The 15,597-nt window shown below is 37.4% G+C and overlaps 1 protein-coding gene across 1 annotated transcript; it reads right to left on the bottom strand.

Annotated features, from left to right (window-relative positions):
- Window positions 1-5,682: 5,682 nt before the first annotated feature.
- LOC118908940 (mucin-7-like) lies at window positions 5,683-14,371 on the bottom strand. The gene is made up of 3 exons (XM_036878975.2): window positions 14,250-14,371; window positions 12,807-12,876; window positions 5,683-7,661 (listed from the first exon to the last, which is right to left on the bottom strand). Exons 2-3 carry the CDS (start codon window positions 12,858-12,860, stop codon window positions 6,252-6,254), a joined length of 1,464 nt encoding a protein of 487 aa, XP_036734870.2. The 5' UTR covers window positions 12,861-12,876; window positions 14,250-14,371; the 3' UTR covers window positions 5,683-6,251.
- Window positions 14,372-15,597: the final 1,226 nt, after the last annotated feature.

The raw sequence follows: 15,597 nt of genomic DNA, 5'->3' as shown, positions 1-15,597 counted from the left end.
TTTGTCTATTTCTTCCAGGTTGTACAATTTATTGGCATACAGGTTTTTGTAGAATTCTCTAATTATTTGTATTTCCATGGTGTCAATTGTGACCTATTCCTTCTTCATTTCTTATTCTATTTGTGTCCTCTCCTTTTTTTTCTTGATAAGTTTAGCTTAAGGTTTGTCTATTTTGTTCATCTTCTCAGAGAGCCAGATCTTGGTTTCATTCATTTTTTTCTATTGTTTATTCTCTATATTATTTATATCTGCTCTGTTCTTTATTATGTCCCTCCTTCAATCAACTTTGGGTTTCATTTGTTCCTCTTTTTATAGTTTCATTAGTTGTGAGTTTAGATTGTTTGAGATTGTTCTTGTTTCTTGAGGTAGTCCTGTATTGCTAGGCACTTACCTCTTAGAATTGCTTTTGTGGCATCTCACAGATAGTGCTGTATTTTTATTTTAATTTGTCTCCATGTATTGCTTGATTCCTACTTTGATTTGTTCACTGATCCATTGGTATTTAGAAGCATGTTGCTTAGCCTCTGTGTGTTGTGGGTATTTTTGGATTTCTTTGTGTAGTTTCTATCTAGTTCATTCCATTGTGGTCTGAGAAGTTGCTTGATACAATATTAATATTTTTGAATTTATTGAGGCTCTCTTGTGGCCCACTATGTGATCTATTCTGGAGAACATTCCCTATGCACTTGAAAAAAATGTGTATCCTGCTGCTTTTGGGCAGAATGTTCTGTAGATGTCTGTTAAGTCCATCTGATCTATTTTGTTGTTTAGTGCCTCTGTTTCATTATTTATTTTCTGTATGAATGTTCTGTCCATTAATGTAAGTGGAATGTTAAAGTCTCCTAAGATGATTGAATTCTATTTCCCCCTTTAGTTCTGTTATTTGTTTTGCACATTTAGGTGCTCCTATGTTGGGTGTAGGGATATTTATAATGGTTTTATCCTCTTGTTGAACTGATCCCTTCATCATTATGTAATGTTCTTTCTCTCTCACTACTTTCTTTGTTTTAAAGTCTATTTTGTTTGAAGTATTGCTACTCTTGCCTTTTTCTCCCTTTTATTTGCATGAGATATCTTTTTCCATTCTTTCACTTTAAGTCTGTGTATGTCTTTAGGTCTGAAATGAGTCTCTTGTAGGCAGCATATAGATGGGTCTTGGTTCTTTATTCATTCTGCCACCCCATGTCTTTTGATTGGTGCATTCAGTCCATTTACACTTAAGGTAATTATTGATAAGTATGTACATAATGCCATTTTATCCATTGTTTTCTTGTTGTTTTTGTAATTCCTTTCTGTTTCTTTCTTCCTATCTTATACTATTCTATTATTTGATGGTTTTCTTTAGTTATTTGATTGCATTACTCTTTTTTAGCTTTTGCATATCTATTATAGGCTTTAGGTTTGTGGTTACCATAAGGTTCATGGATAGTTTCATAACTATATAGCAGTCCATATTAAGTTGATGATTCCTCTATTAGAATCACAATCTAAAAGTACTTCTTTTTTATTTTTCTTTCTCCTCCACATTTTATATATTAGATGTCATAATCTGCATTTTATGTGCATCTTTTGACTGATTTTGTGTATAACTGATTTTACTACTTTTTTGTGTTTTAATTTCCTACTTGCTTGGCAAGTAATTTGTCTACTACCTTTACTGTGGCTTTATTTTCACTAGTGAAACTATTTAGGCTTAAGAACCTTTCTATCTAAAGAAGCCCCTTTAACATATCCTGTAATGCCAGTTTAGTGGTTGTAAAGTCCTTCAGCCTTAATTTATCTGGAAAATGTTTAATCTCTCCTTCAAATTTGAATGATAATCATACTGGGTAGAAGGTTCTTGGTTGAAAGTCCTTCTGTTTCAATACATTAAATAGTTCATGCCACTCCCTTCTGGCCTGTAAAGTTTCTGCTGAGAAGTCTGCTGATAGCCTGATGGGGTTTCCCTTACAAATAATCTTTTTTCTCTCTTTGGCTGCTTTCAGTACCCTCTCCTTATCCTTAATTTTTGTCATTTTAATTATATGTCTTGGTGCTGTCTTCCTGGGATTTAGTTAGGGGATCTCTGTGGATCCAAGACCTGGGTGTCTGTTTCTTTCTCCAGATTGGGAAAGTTTTCAGCAATTATTTCCTCAAAGAGACTTTCTAACACATTTTATGTATTAGATGTCATTTTTTCTTTGTCTTTCTCTTCTTCTGGTACCCCTGTTATGTGGATATCATATCAGGGTTTCATTTGGAATTGTCACACAGCTCTCAGCATCCTCTCATTTCTAGAGATTCTTTTTTCTGTGTTCCTCAGCTCTGTTGTGTTTCTGTTCTCTAATTTCCATCTCATCTCACTGATTGTCTTCTCTACTTGCAGCAATCTGTTATTCATTCCCTCCATTGCATGTTTCATTTCAATTACTGTATTCTTCAGTGCTGGGTGACTCTTTTTCAACTCTTCTATCTCTTTGTTGATGTGCTCCCTGAGATCCTCAATACTTTTCTGCAGATCAGTGAGCATTTTTATGACTGTTAGTTTGAAATCTTTATCAAGAAGATTGGTGATCTCATTTCCTTTAGCCTTCTCTCTGTAGTTTTGTTTGGAACATATTCCTCTGTCTTTTCATTTTGTCAGGGTTTCTGTGTTTCTTTCTTTGTATTGGATGGATCTGTGCTGTTTTCTGGTCTAGAGAGTAATGGCTTTATGAAAAAGGTGTCCTGTGGTGCCCAGAAGCTCAAGACTTTTTAGTCTCCAGTGCCTGGCTCTCCTTCACAGTGGAGGCCTTGTTGCTGTTGGTGGGCTATGGGCAGGGCCACCTTTGTGTCTGTCTGTCTCTCTGCTAGCAGTGGTCTATCTCAGTTTGCTATGGATGGCAGTTTGCCTCAAATAGCCCTTTGTGAGCTGAGCAGTGGTTCTTCTGCTGGGATCATTGTCAGTGGGGCTGCCTTCTGCCTGCCTGAAGCAATGGTGGCAATGCTGGGCTAACAGGGTGGGCAGGTTGGTTACATGGCTTTTGGGGAGGCACTCTGTGGTTCAGCAACAGACTGGGCTGCCTATGAGGAGGAAGGAATGGTTAGAGATGGCTCCTGCAGGCGCCTCCTCAGTTGGGTTGAGATAGGGCCAAGAATACTGTGAAAGCCTCCCTCTGCCTACCAGGCAGCAATGTCTGACACTGCTGGGCCAAGTGGGCTGGCTGGCAGGCAGGCAGGTGCACAGGGAAGCATCTTGGGGCTGAACCACCAGTGAGGCGGATGGAGCATTTGGGGCTCCTGTGAGTACCTGACCTATTGCATTAAGGGAGGGCTAGGGAAGTGTCCACCTATCCTTTCTCTTGTGGAACGGAGATAGTTCAGTGCAAACTTTACCCCTCTGGCATCCTTTCAGCTTCTGTGAAATCCTTCAAACTGCTGCCTCTGTATGGGTCTCAGGGCTGACGGAGTGTGCCTATCCTCTGTAAGCAGCAGGAGGAGCAGTAGTCTCAGTGTCTCGGAGTGCTCCAACTCTACCCGGTGTCCAGCTCTACTTATCACAAAGACCGATGCAGTGTGGACTCACATTCCCATAGCAGATCTCCAGCGTCCAGTGTGCAGGATTCTTGAGTCGTTAACCCCTTCCTATTCCATTCCTCTTCCTCCTGCTTGGGAGCTAGGGTAAAGGAAGATCTGGGGTCCTGATTGATCATGGCTCTGCCACTTTACCCTTCTCCGTGTGGTCTTTTTTTCACCTGGTGTAGGTGGTCTGTTCTGCAGTCTTCAGGTCATTTTCAGGGTTAGTTGTATTTGCTGTAGTTGCTTCTTTGGTGTGTGTGTGGGAGGAGGTTTCTGCCTGGCATTCCTACTCTGCCATCTTTTTTCCCCTGACCCTGAAGCATTTTAGTTTGATGTAGTACTTCTTATTGATTTTTGCTTTTATTGCCTTCACTTTGGTGTCAAATCCAAAAATATCATCACCAATACTAATGTCAAACATCTTAGCCCCTGTGTTTTTTTCTAGGAGTTTTATGATGTCAGGTCTAATGTTTAAGTTTTTAATCCATTTTTAGTTGTTTTTTTTTGGTGTGTGTGTAGTGTAATACAGTAGTCCAGTTTCATTATTTTGTATGTGGCTATCCAGTTTTCCCAACACCTTTTATTGAAGGACTATCTTTTCCCCATTGTATAGTCTTGGTTCCTTTGCCCTAAATCAATTCATCATATATGCATGGGTTAATTTCGGTTCTCTATTCTACTCTATTAATCTATCTGTTTTTATGCCACTACATGCAAACATGTAATATAGTTTGCAATTGGGATGTGTGACTCTCCAGCTTTGTTCTCTTTTTCAAGATTGCTTTGGCTATGTGGAGTCTTTTGTGGTTCCATACAAATGTTGGGATTGTTTTTTTCTATTTCTGTGAAAATTGCCATTGGAATTTTGACAGTAATTGCATTGCTTTGGCAGATTGCTTTGGATAGGATGGGCATTTTAATAATATTAATTCTTCCAATCCATGAGCAGGGAATCTCTTTCTATTTATTCATGTCTTCTTTAATTTCTTTATCAATGTTCTATAGATACAGGTCTTACACAATCTCTATAGTACAGGTCCTTCACTTTCTTGGTTAAATTTATTCCTAGGTATTTTATTCTTCTTGGTACAGTTATAAATGAAACTGTTTCTTACTTTCTCTTTCTGATTGGTCACTATTAGTGTATAGAAAGGCAACTGATTCAGGTATATTAATTTTGTATCCTTCAACTTTTGCTGAATTTGCTACATTAGGTCTAACACTTATGGTGGAGCCTTTAGATTTAGATAAATTTATAAAGGTTTAGTCAAATTATTACAACTGTCACAAGCTTTAAAAATGTTTTATATAGTCTTCTTTAAAGAAATGTCACTTTTGCCAATAAGGGGTAGAGTTCTCTCTCATTTTGCTTCCTAACTAAACATGAGTTATATTAGCAAAAGGAATTGTATGTTAGCCTTCTCTGTACAGTGGTAAGACAGATAATTATATGCCATAAAATTAATACTAATAAACTATAGACCAAATAACCCATTTCTAATCAATGCATGTATTGATCTCTTCACCTACTATGTCTCTTATAATACTCAAGGCAATTGGGTATAGTGCTTGTTGTAATGTACACAGTTCTTACTGAGGATAATGTGATTAAATCTATTTTCTATTTTATTCTATTATCTATTCCATTCCCTTTAATTCCAGATGTTGACCTAGAATTCCAATTCGTATAGATGAAGTGTATGCTGATAATGCTGAATTCTTCAGCCTCACGGTGATATATCTTGACCATTCTAGAATTGGGGAGTATTCTCAGGGAAAGGACTAGTTGCTACTCTTTTAAGATAATTCAGAAAGGTACAGAGCTACTCTACAGTGAGACTGAAGGAACAGAGTTAAATGAGAGGTATGGGAATCTTAAATTGTCAACCTGAGAAGCATAGGGCAACAGAATTTGGATTGGAAACTTATATTAATAAGCAATATTTAGTAAAGATTAAGTTAATCTAGGTAAATTAACCACTTTGTTTAAAGGATGGAAAAACTGATGTTCAGAGATAGTGAGTGACCTATCCAGGCTATTGGCTATTTATTGGCAGTGGTGAGAACACAGATCTTCATTTAAACCTCTTCACCAGTCTTAGAATCTGAAAGAGACAAGGGACTTCCAAATACACCCAATGAAAATAGATTGCCATGTGAAGTCTTTATTAATTGGCTAAAAATCTAAATACAATCATCAGAATTCTTAGTAGTAGTGACTAAAAATAAAAATACCTCCACACCCCAAATTAACATTATCTCTATATAACAAATAGAAAGTTTTTATTCTTCTACCAACTAGAAGGTTTATTTTCAGAGGCAGTTTTGCAAACTTGACATTAGGGTAGTAGTTTGATATGGTTTTCTTTAGAACATATTAAAAAATATAGCTACAATTTTTAGAAAATATTCCACTGTTGAATACATTTCATACTGAATTAATGTGAATTGATTGAATTAGCAGTAAATTGAATTAATGGTAAAATATAATAACCACCATGTCTTCCTTTGATTCACAGAGGTTTATGGAATAGAAGTGGTTTTTCTTGTTAATAGGTCATGTGAGGTGAATAGTTAGATTCAAAGATTGGTTGATAGTGCTTTAAATTTGGGGAATAGTATAATTTCATTTTGAGATTGGTGGTAAAAGTAAAGGTGGTAGCGTGCACTCTTAAATCATATATAGTAACAGAACACTTTACAATGATGATGTGCTATTGCTTTGGTCTAACATTCCAAATCTGCTCTATTATGTTAAAAATATATTGCCACATATCAATATATGCCTTTTGCAGAAAAGATAAAGTTGGTTGTTCAACAGTAGTAGTTTGAATGGTGGCTGGAGTCATAGATTGGATTATGGCTGCAGCTATAATTTTGGAAGTTTCAGATGCAAGAGTAGTTGGGGAAGGATGAGCTGTGATATTTGGGGCGGCAGTGGTCTCTGGTGGAGCTGGGGAAGATGTAGGTGGGATGGTCTCTGGTGGAGCTGCAGAAGATGTAGGTGAGGCAGCTGTGGTCTCTTGTGGAATTGGGGAAGGTGTAGGTGGAGTGGCTGTGGTCTCTGGTGGAGCTGGGGAAGATGTGGGTGGGATGGCTGTGGTCTCTTGTGGAGCTGAGGAAGAGGTAGGTGGGGCAGCTGTGGTCTCTGGTTGAGGTGCTGAAGATGTAGATGGGGTGGCTGTGGTCTCTGGTGAAGCTGGAGAAGATGTGAGTGGGGTAGTCTCTGGTGGAGTTGGGGAAGATGTAGGTGGGACGGCTGTGGTCTCTGGTGAAGCTGGGGATGAGGTGGGTGGGGCAGCTGTGTTCTCTGGCAGAGCTTGGGGAGATGTAGGTGGGATGGCTGTGGTCTCTGGCAGAACTGGGGAAGATGTAGGTGGGACGGCTGTGGTCTCTGGTGAAGCTGGGGACGAGGTGGGTGGGGCAGCTGTGGTCTCTGGCAGAGCTTGGGGAGATGTAGGTGGGACGGCTGTGGTCTCTGGCAGAACTGGAGAAGATGTAGATGGGACAACTGTGGTCTCTGGTGAAGCTGGGGACGAGGTGGGTGGGGCAGCTGTGGTCTCTGGCAGAGCTTGGGGAGATGTAGGTGGGACGGCTGTGGTCTCTGGTAGAACGGGGGAAGATGTAGGTGGGATGACTGTGGGCTCTGGTGGAGCTGCGGACGAGGTGGGTGGGGCAGCTGTGGTCTCTGGCCGAACTGAGGAAGGTTGTGGTGATGGTGTACCTGCAGAAGAGTGTGTGGTGACATAATTTTCCCTTGCAGATGTGGTGGTAGCATTCTGAACAAGAGGAGTCACATCTGGGAAGAGAGCAATTTTGGTGGAAGCAGATGTGGGACTCATAGATAGGGTTTGAACAGTAGTCTCTGAGGCATTATTGTTGATCACAGTGTTATTTTTAACTGGACACTTACGTAAGCAGGGATATTTTGAAATTGAGTTTCCTCTCTTTAAATTTTTAGGCTTTTGTTGTATGGGTTGATTAAAATAGTGATGATTTTGAAGTAATAGTTTCCAGTGAGGTGGAAATTTTGGATGAAATGGAAACCAGTGGTCAAATACATATCGCTGAACATTCTTCTTTTTGTGATATGGTTTCCATTGCTTTTTTCGACCTTCACCAAGCTGTAGAAAAGAAAGTGCAAGAATTGAAAACATCCATTGATTTATCAACTAGGTGTTATTGATGAATATGGGAGGAACAGTATTAGTGGCTGGAAACTGGATTGCAGTGGGTTGAGTGATTATCCTTCTAATTCACCAAAACTCAGTAACAACTTGCTTTTTGGGAGTTTCATTTTGTTAAATGTTTATTTCCCAGCTAGCTAGGGTGGATATATTCTTGTGGGCTCAAGCCTGGAGGATTAGCTAGATCTGCCTTTTGGTGCTTGCAGTTGCTGTCTTCTGCCCCTGGTAGAAATGGTAAGTTACAGCCTGAGGCCTGAGCAAAAAGACTCCCTGCTTGCTGCATTCTGTCTGTGAAACTTCAAAGACATTCAACTGAGGTCCAGAAGTCCTTTCTGAATTACGCCCCTCATTTCTGCCAACATCAGAAAAAAAAACAGACAACAAAATCCCAAACAACCCACTTAACAAATATTCCATCTCAGCTTCATATTCTCCATAACACTGTAGCCTTTTTTTAGCCTTTTAAAAGTAGAGAATGAAACTTCATTTTTAGCCTTTTTAAATTGGAGAATGGAAGCTGGCCATTAATTTTTAACTTCATCATTATAAAAATTAGATACAGAAACTCTGGGATCCATGAATCCTATGATATTGTAGAAAATTTTTTCATATTATGCATTTTGTCTGTGTAGAGGACCTATATCTTTCATGATTTCTCAAAGGTATTTTTCACTTCTAAAAATAACACTGATCTAGTCCAGCTGTACAGTTGATAGTTGATCTTTTCCCGATATACTTCCTGAACAGCTTTTATACTTTTATTCTGTATTCAATCTCTTACTAGAATTAAAAATTTTCAATTATATTAATGAACTATTAACATAAGGATAAGGGGGTAATTCCAAAATTCCAAGAAAGTATAGGTTAGCATTTTTCCTCCTGATCATTTCCACATGAAAACTTTGTAGACCATGAAATAGATAAATCATTCCAGCCCCATGCTATAAAGCTGTCTTCAGAGACAATGGTTGGCATGGGTAAAGAGGTAACTCCTGAGAGACTAGTGGAGTTCTCCAGCTAAGGTAACTTCCTCAGAGACTAGTATACCTAGCCTTAGAAACAACTTTGGAAAGCATTGCTTTAAAAAATAAATTATCCAGGATATTCCAGGTCCTAACTGAGAACATCCAAAAGTTAAAATAATGGCTTCCAATCTATATAACTTTGATGTTTTTGCAGTTTGTCTAAAGCACATAGAATTCCAGAATCTGTAACTCTGAACCCAGGGTACTCTTTATCACAGAACCTCTCAGGAGAGCCTTTCTGTTAGAGGGCAGTAGTTTTCATATATAAAATAAGTGAGTCAAGTTCAAGCAAACCTTTCCCTGGAGATTCAATATGCAAACCAGATAACTATGAAATTGATCTGATGGAAGCAGGGTTGGAGGCCTCAGTCTCCTTCTTTCCAGGTGGTTTCTGATGATAGTGTGAAGAACTCCCAGATCTTAGAGGAGCATGTGTGAAACACTACAAGGCCATCAGTGGATGTTTGGGTCTGTCTTGCATCTGTCATTAAATAACTGAGTGACTTTGGGCAAAGCACTTCATTTCACTGGCTCTCAGTTTATTCATTTATGAAATCATTTTGATTAAATTAAATTCCAGATCTAAAGTTTAATTCTATGACGTCTATGTTTGAAATAGTTATTCTTTTCATTCCCTTAATCAGATGATCAGCTTCAGGGAGGCAGGGATTTTGTTCTACTAATCTCTGTGTGTTCAATACCTAGAATTATGCTTGGCTCATAATAGGCACCCGTGAGGTATTTACTGAATGAACAATACATGGAGATGATAATAAGGAAACTCATTTCTCATTGAATAAAATATTAACATTTTAGAGTGTTTATTAGGATGTGAATTTTAATTTAGGTGACCAAAAGAGTATCTATGGCATTTTGATATGAAGACAAAATTAATGAAAATCTTGTTAATTTTAATGTTAGCAAAGGACATGTATCAAATGACCAGTTTGACTAATTTACTTAAAATATACTATTTATTTTGATTGGCAGTTTTAGATGGCTTTAACAGAACTTGTTGATTGGAATTGGGTGAGAAGGGGAGGAATTGAAAATGCTTACACGAATTGAAATTGAAAATTAAAAAGGGTTTGAGCTCAGACTGAAGTATGGAAGTGCTTATAATAAATACAGATAAGCCAGGAAGAACATATTAAAGATATCCTCATTTGCCTGTTCACATCTATTATTTTTGTAAAAAAGATCCTTATACTGCTGACCCCTGAACAACATGGGTTTGAAGTATGTGGGTCCACTTATACATGGATTTTTTGCAATAAATATATTGGAAAATTCTTTTGGAAATTTGTGACAGTTTAAAAAATATTTTCTTTTTTCTAGTGTTCTTTATTGTAAGAATACAGTATATAATACATATAACATACAAAATAATATGTTAATTGACTGATAATGTTATCTGTAAGGCTTCCAGTCAACAGTAGGCTATTTGCAGTTAAGTTATTGGGGATTCAACAGTTACACATAGATTTTTGACTGTCTGTGGGGGGTGGTCATTGAGGCCCTTAGCCCCCCAAGTTATTCAAGGTCATCTATATAACAATATATGTCAATCCCTATTTTAAGTGGTTTACAAATGTAAATTTACTCAATTTCTTAACAACAACATAAGGTGGATACTATTGTTATCCTCATTATACAGAGGAAGCTGCCCAGAGAAAATGAGCAACTTTTAGGTGAATATGTCTACCTATGCAAACCACACTTTTGAGCAGAGAGGGGAGAGGAGAGGAAGAAGGGTGGGGAGTGAGGGGAGAGTGGTCTGGAGTCAGGAAGGGACAAGTTAGAGCGGCACATGGCACCTGGAGCAAGAAAGGGGAGACAGGAGGATGCAGAAGCTTCCTAAAGTAACGAGAGGGAGGCCAAATTTAGGAATTTGGAGTAGGAGGAATAAACAGGTTATGAAAGAAATAGATAGAATGGAAGAGGATTAGAAGAGTGCAAGGTCAGAACAGCACTTGAAATTGGAAAGCACACAAAATGCTTACATTTTGGGTTACTAGCTTCTATGATCTTTGGGAAAACCTATGAGCCTTTCCCAAAGATAAGGAAGCAGTATATGTAAGTAATGCTATATTTAACAGAGTCCTCATCTGACTCCAGAATACATGCCCTCAGTCTTTTTGGGGGGCACCTGAGAGAGGGGCCCGGCTACCTACTCCCTGAAATGGCTCCACAGAAGCAGAGTAAGCTGCTGCCCAAACTCCCAGCTGGTCCTCTGACTGCGGGCTGGTGCCACTCTGGGTACCTCCTGAAGGGCCAAGTTAAAGTATTCCTGGGATATCTCCTCATATTTAAATTCTTTGGAAATTCTTTCTCTCACTAGAGCATTTTGAGAGTTGGGCAATTTAAAGAGTTTTATTCATCCTGAACATGTGGAAGGGCTAATTCTTTAGGTGTCTGGAATTTGTAGGAAGTATCAGGAAGGGTTTCCTCAAAACACCAACCTAGCTGTAGTCATTTCACGACCACACAATGATTTGCTTTGACTGGAATGTCATTTTTCTCCATCTAGAGGTGTTTGTTAACTAGAGGTTCCTTGTTAAAATTCAACTTATTAAAAAGTTAGTATTACCATGCATATACAGACCTAAAATTCTTATCAACTAATATGTAAATAGGGATTTTAACAATCCTACAGTCATAATTTTTACATTTGTATTGTGCTTTAAAATTTATAAATACATGTGTTCTCACTCTCCAACAGCCTTGTGAAGCATACGCTGTTATTACTATTCTCGCACAGGGAAATTGGGCCCTATAGAGAGATTGTAACTCAATATTCATCTGGGTTTTCAGATGATGAACTTAAGCCCACATTTTCTGAACCCTAACTTCAGTGCATTTTCTTCTAGTCACAGAAATCAGCACTAGGGTCCAGCATACAGGCCCAGACAGTTTTTCTGGAGAGAATCTTATATAGTAGTTGGGAAATATGAGAGTATAAAAGAGTAAATTCTTATCAGTTCTCCTGCTCTCTCTAACAGCTTTTTACTGTCATAATATTCCGAAGCTGTTCAGTCTCATTCAAAATATCTACATTCCATTTCTGGAGCCTTCCCTCAAATTTGTCAAAATAAAAGTGCACAAATACATCCACTTATATAGACTTAGAAACAAATATGCTATTCATTATATTGTATGTCACTTGGAATCATTATCAGTTTTACTCTTCTTTTCCCAGTAGACCTTAAAGACCTTTAAAATTGGGTCCATTTTGTAATTTTTAGGTTTGGGAAACCGTAGTTCCTGTCTTCTTTTGTGGTTCCACCATTTTCTCTATCCATCTCCAAACTTCCTACATATTCTCTCCAGGAGATCTTGTAAGGCCCTCTAGCTTTCATATGTTCCAAATAGACTCCCCCCCTTGACTTATTTCTGGAGTCCAGACAATGTATAGCTAATTGACTCTTGACATCTCCTTGTAGAAGGCTAATTTAACATATCCCAGATAGAATTCTTATGTTCATTTCTTTTTAAAATCAAATACCCAACCCAGCAGAAGTTAAGGTAGATTTAATTATCAAAACATATCTTAAATTCACCCTCATGTTTTACTTTAATTGCTGACATTAAGTGCAAGATACCATCATCTTTTTTTCTGGACCATGGCTATAGCTTCTTGACTACTCTCTTTACCTCAACTTTTGTCCCTTCCTTCCCTGCCCAGAATCCAGAATTGTCATTCCCCTGCGGATGCTGTAATCATCCTGAGGCTTCCTGATATACTGAGAATCGAATCTGTATTCTACATCAGTGAGGTGCTACATGATTTGTTTTCTGCATCTTAGTCTGATCTCATCATATCCAGGGTAAAATTTGTGCTACATAAATATTGATTAAATAAAATGCATCATTTCCTTGCGCTTTAGTGATCTGTTTTCTTATGCACAGAGAACAAAAGGTGTCAAATTCCTATTTCCTTGGAAATTCCTTGGAAACAGGAATTGCATATTATTCTTTTAAAAGTCTCAACTAAGTATACGCACTAAATGTTTGTTACTGGTACGTAAGAATGAAAGTTATTTGGGTGAATACTTACTGAGAAGCAAGCACTCAGTGTGCAGATGCACACCAGCAGTGGTAGAATTTTCATCTTTTTCTCTTGAGTCCTGGGAAAAGCAGAGAAGTGGCTCATTGCTAGTCATGATAATGTGGGAGAGGGATGTTTTTGGTACGTGATTTGTTTTTGTTAGAAAGTACAGTTTAAAAGAGAGCTATGGTTTCTGAAAAATATGTATATATATTTTCACTCCATAGTGGTGAGGCAAAATTAACATATTGAAGTTAACATATCTTTCAGAGAGAAGACAATGGAAGAGAGTCAAGTATTATCCTTGTAACTAGCTTGTAGCATGAGCATTTTCCACTGATAGTTAAGATTGCCTGGGAAGGGCAGGATCTTAGGAAGTTTAGCAATAAGAGAAGAAAATAGTTTTCTTCTTATTTCTATTCTAATTCTAGAAGTTTCCCTGTTTGGTGAACCATCTTACCAATTTCCTGATATTTACTAAACAAGGTTTTGTAAATGTTCCATGACATTCTTTTAAGCCAGAAGACCTTCCTTGTCTCTGTGTTGTACAGGACTCAGGACAAAGAACCGTGTCAAACAGACTCTTTCCCAAACCTCACTGAAGTTTGTGCCATTTGATGCCCTTTTTCTAATTCCCTAAAGGACATAAATTATGTTTTATTTATTTTTATATCATTATGGTTAACACATAGTATAAATTTAATCTATGTTTTTTTAATAGCTACTTCCAAAAGACAATTGTACTTTGAACTACAGGTTGTAGGAGGGGAGAGTAAGGGAAGGACACTGTCTTTTTCTTCTTTTTTCAATCATACATACAATAGGTACATGTCAGCTTGATATCAGAAAACAAAATAAAGGTTAAATTGTTGTGTAGACAGAATACTATTAGGGCAAGTAAACTAGTGTGTACATGTGAATGTAGTGTGCTGTCAGATGAGATACACTTCACCATATAACCCTGTGGTTTATCAAACTGGTGTTAGAGTCAATCACACTTGGTTTAAATCCCAGCCATGCTATCTACTGTGTGACTTGAATGAATTGCAATCTCCTTAAGACTGTCCTGAGGATTGATTGGAATAATATACATTACGAATTGTACTGAGAGCAGTGCCTGGTACATGGTAAAGGCTCAGAGGTGGTGATTATTGTAACAGTACTACACTAGAAGAAACCCATCTTGTCCAATTGGAGAAAGGAATTGTTATTATTATTTTCCAAGTTTTTAATATCCTGTCAGATTATCTTCTATTTTTAAGATTTAAAAGCATTCCCCACTGATCAGATAAACATATGAGTTGAATCTGTTATCACACAGGTTAGTTCACAAGAAAAGAAAATAGTTGTATTAGAACCATTGTTATTACTTAATATATGTATATAACTTGAAAATGGCTTAATTTACATTAAGATATATTAGTCCTCGATGTATGTAAAATATCCACATACCTGGCCTGGTGTAAGTCTTTCCTCGTAGGATGCTCTATCCAATTGATTGACTTCAGTTGATTCTTTTAGGATGGTAACTGGAAACAAAGGAGGAGAAAGCACAAGAGACTTTTCAGGTTTTATAGCTTTCCAGTTGAGTTTTTTGAAAATAGGAAATTTATTGGATTTAGGATAAGGTCACTTCTGTCAAGGAATTTGATTTCAAAGACAAAGAAAGTATAGTTGTAATCTACTGAGGTTGACAGTAGTCTATTGTGCATCAGTTTCTTCCTGATGAACTTGGTGACAATGAGAGGTTCTCAGTGAATAACTTACTTGATTGATAAGCATGATAGTGATTGGTGACACCAAAGGAGACTACATAACCATGGCCCAGATTTTCTAAGCAGAAACATAATCTTCCACCCTTTCCTCTGGCCTCTCAAAGTAAGCAGAGAGATTGCCCTCCGACAGTTTATGTGATGGAGCACCATTTTTTCTCTGTCAAAAAATATGACTTAGCTAAAGGCAGAGGGCTGAAAAAAAAACGTGATTCTAAATACTGGTGAAGGACAATTGCTTCAGAGCTGGGAGAGAAACATTTAATTTAAATATGAGCAATTTAAAAATTAAAAAATTTTTATTTTGAAAAAAATTTGAGCAAAGAGAAAAGTGAGGAGAATTGTAAAGAGAAAAGTGAGGAGAATTGTAGAATACACAACCACACAACCATTCCCTAGATTTCACAGTTGTTAACATTTGCTGTAGATGCTTAACTGATTGTTTTACTGAAATGTTTTAAGGTGAATTATAGAGAACATAGCTAATTCATAAATATTTCCATATCTATCTCAAAAATATCTTTCTTTTATAACACAACAGCAACACCTAAAATTAATAACTCATACATACAATCTAAAACTCAGCCCATATTCAAATTTCCCAGATTTTGCCAAAAGTATTTTTAGTTGTTTTATTCTAACCAGGACTCAAATAAGGACCATGAATTACATTTAATGGTTATGTCTCTAGTTTCTTTTGTCCTAGAGCATTCTCCTCTCTTTCCTTCAATGATACTGATCTCTTGAATGACTAGACCAGTTCTCTTGATAAGTATTTATGTTTAGAAAGAAATTTAAGGGCCATTTTGATAAATGTTTTCAAAGTTAGATATTTCTACTACATTATATAGTCAGACTGGAATACAGTTTTGAAGCTGTGACTCCACTTCTAGCCACTCAATTTGTTCTTTTTCATGTATGCCCTGTGAGGGCAGGTTCAGAAGTCATATTGTTTGGACTTGATCCTTGCTTCTCCACTTACTACAAATGCAGCATTTAGCAAGTTTTCTCATCTCTCTAAACCTGAC

Source organism: Manis pentadactyla, chromosome 5 (assembly GCF_030020395.1).
Source record: "Manis pentadactyla isolate mManPen7 chromosome 5, mManPen7.hap1, whole genome shotgun sequence".
Lineage (NCBI taxonomy): Eukaryota > Metazoa > Chordata > Mammalia > Pholidota > Manidae > Manis > Manis pentadactyla.
This window is presented reverse-complemented; position numbering and strand designations above follow the sequence as displayed.

What these genes read in the sequence shown, in the direction of transcription:
- LOC118908940 (XM_036878975.2), bottom strand. Translation starts at nt 12,860, where the DNA reads ATGAAAATTCTACCACTGCTGGTGTGCATCTGCACACTGAGTGCTTGC. An exon ending in CACTGAGTGCTTGCTTCTCA is followed by an intron (nt 7,662 to 12,806) that starts GTAAGTATTCAC and finishes TCTTTTCTACAG; the next exon opens with CTTGGTGAAGGTCGAAAAAA.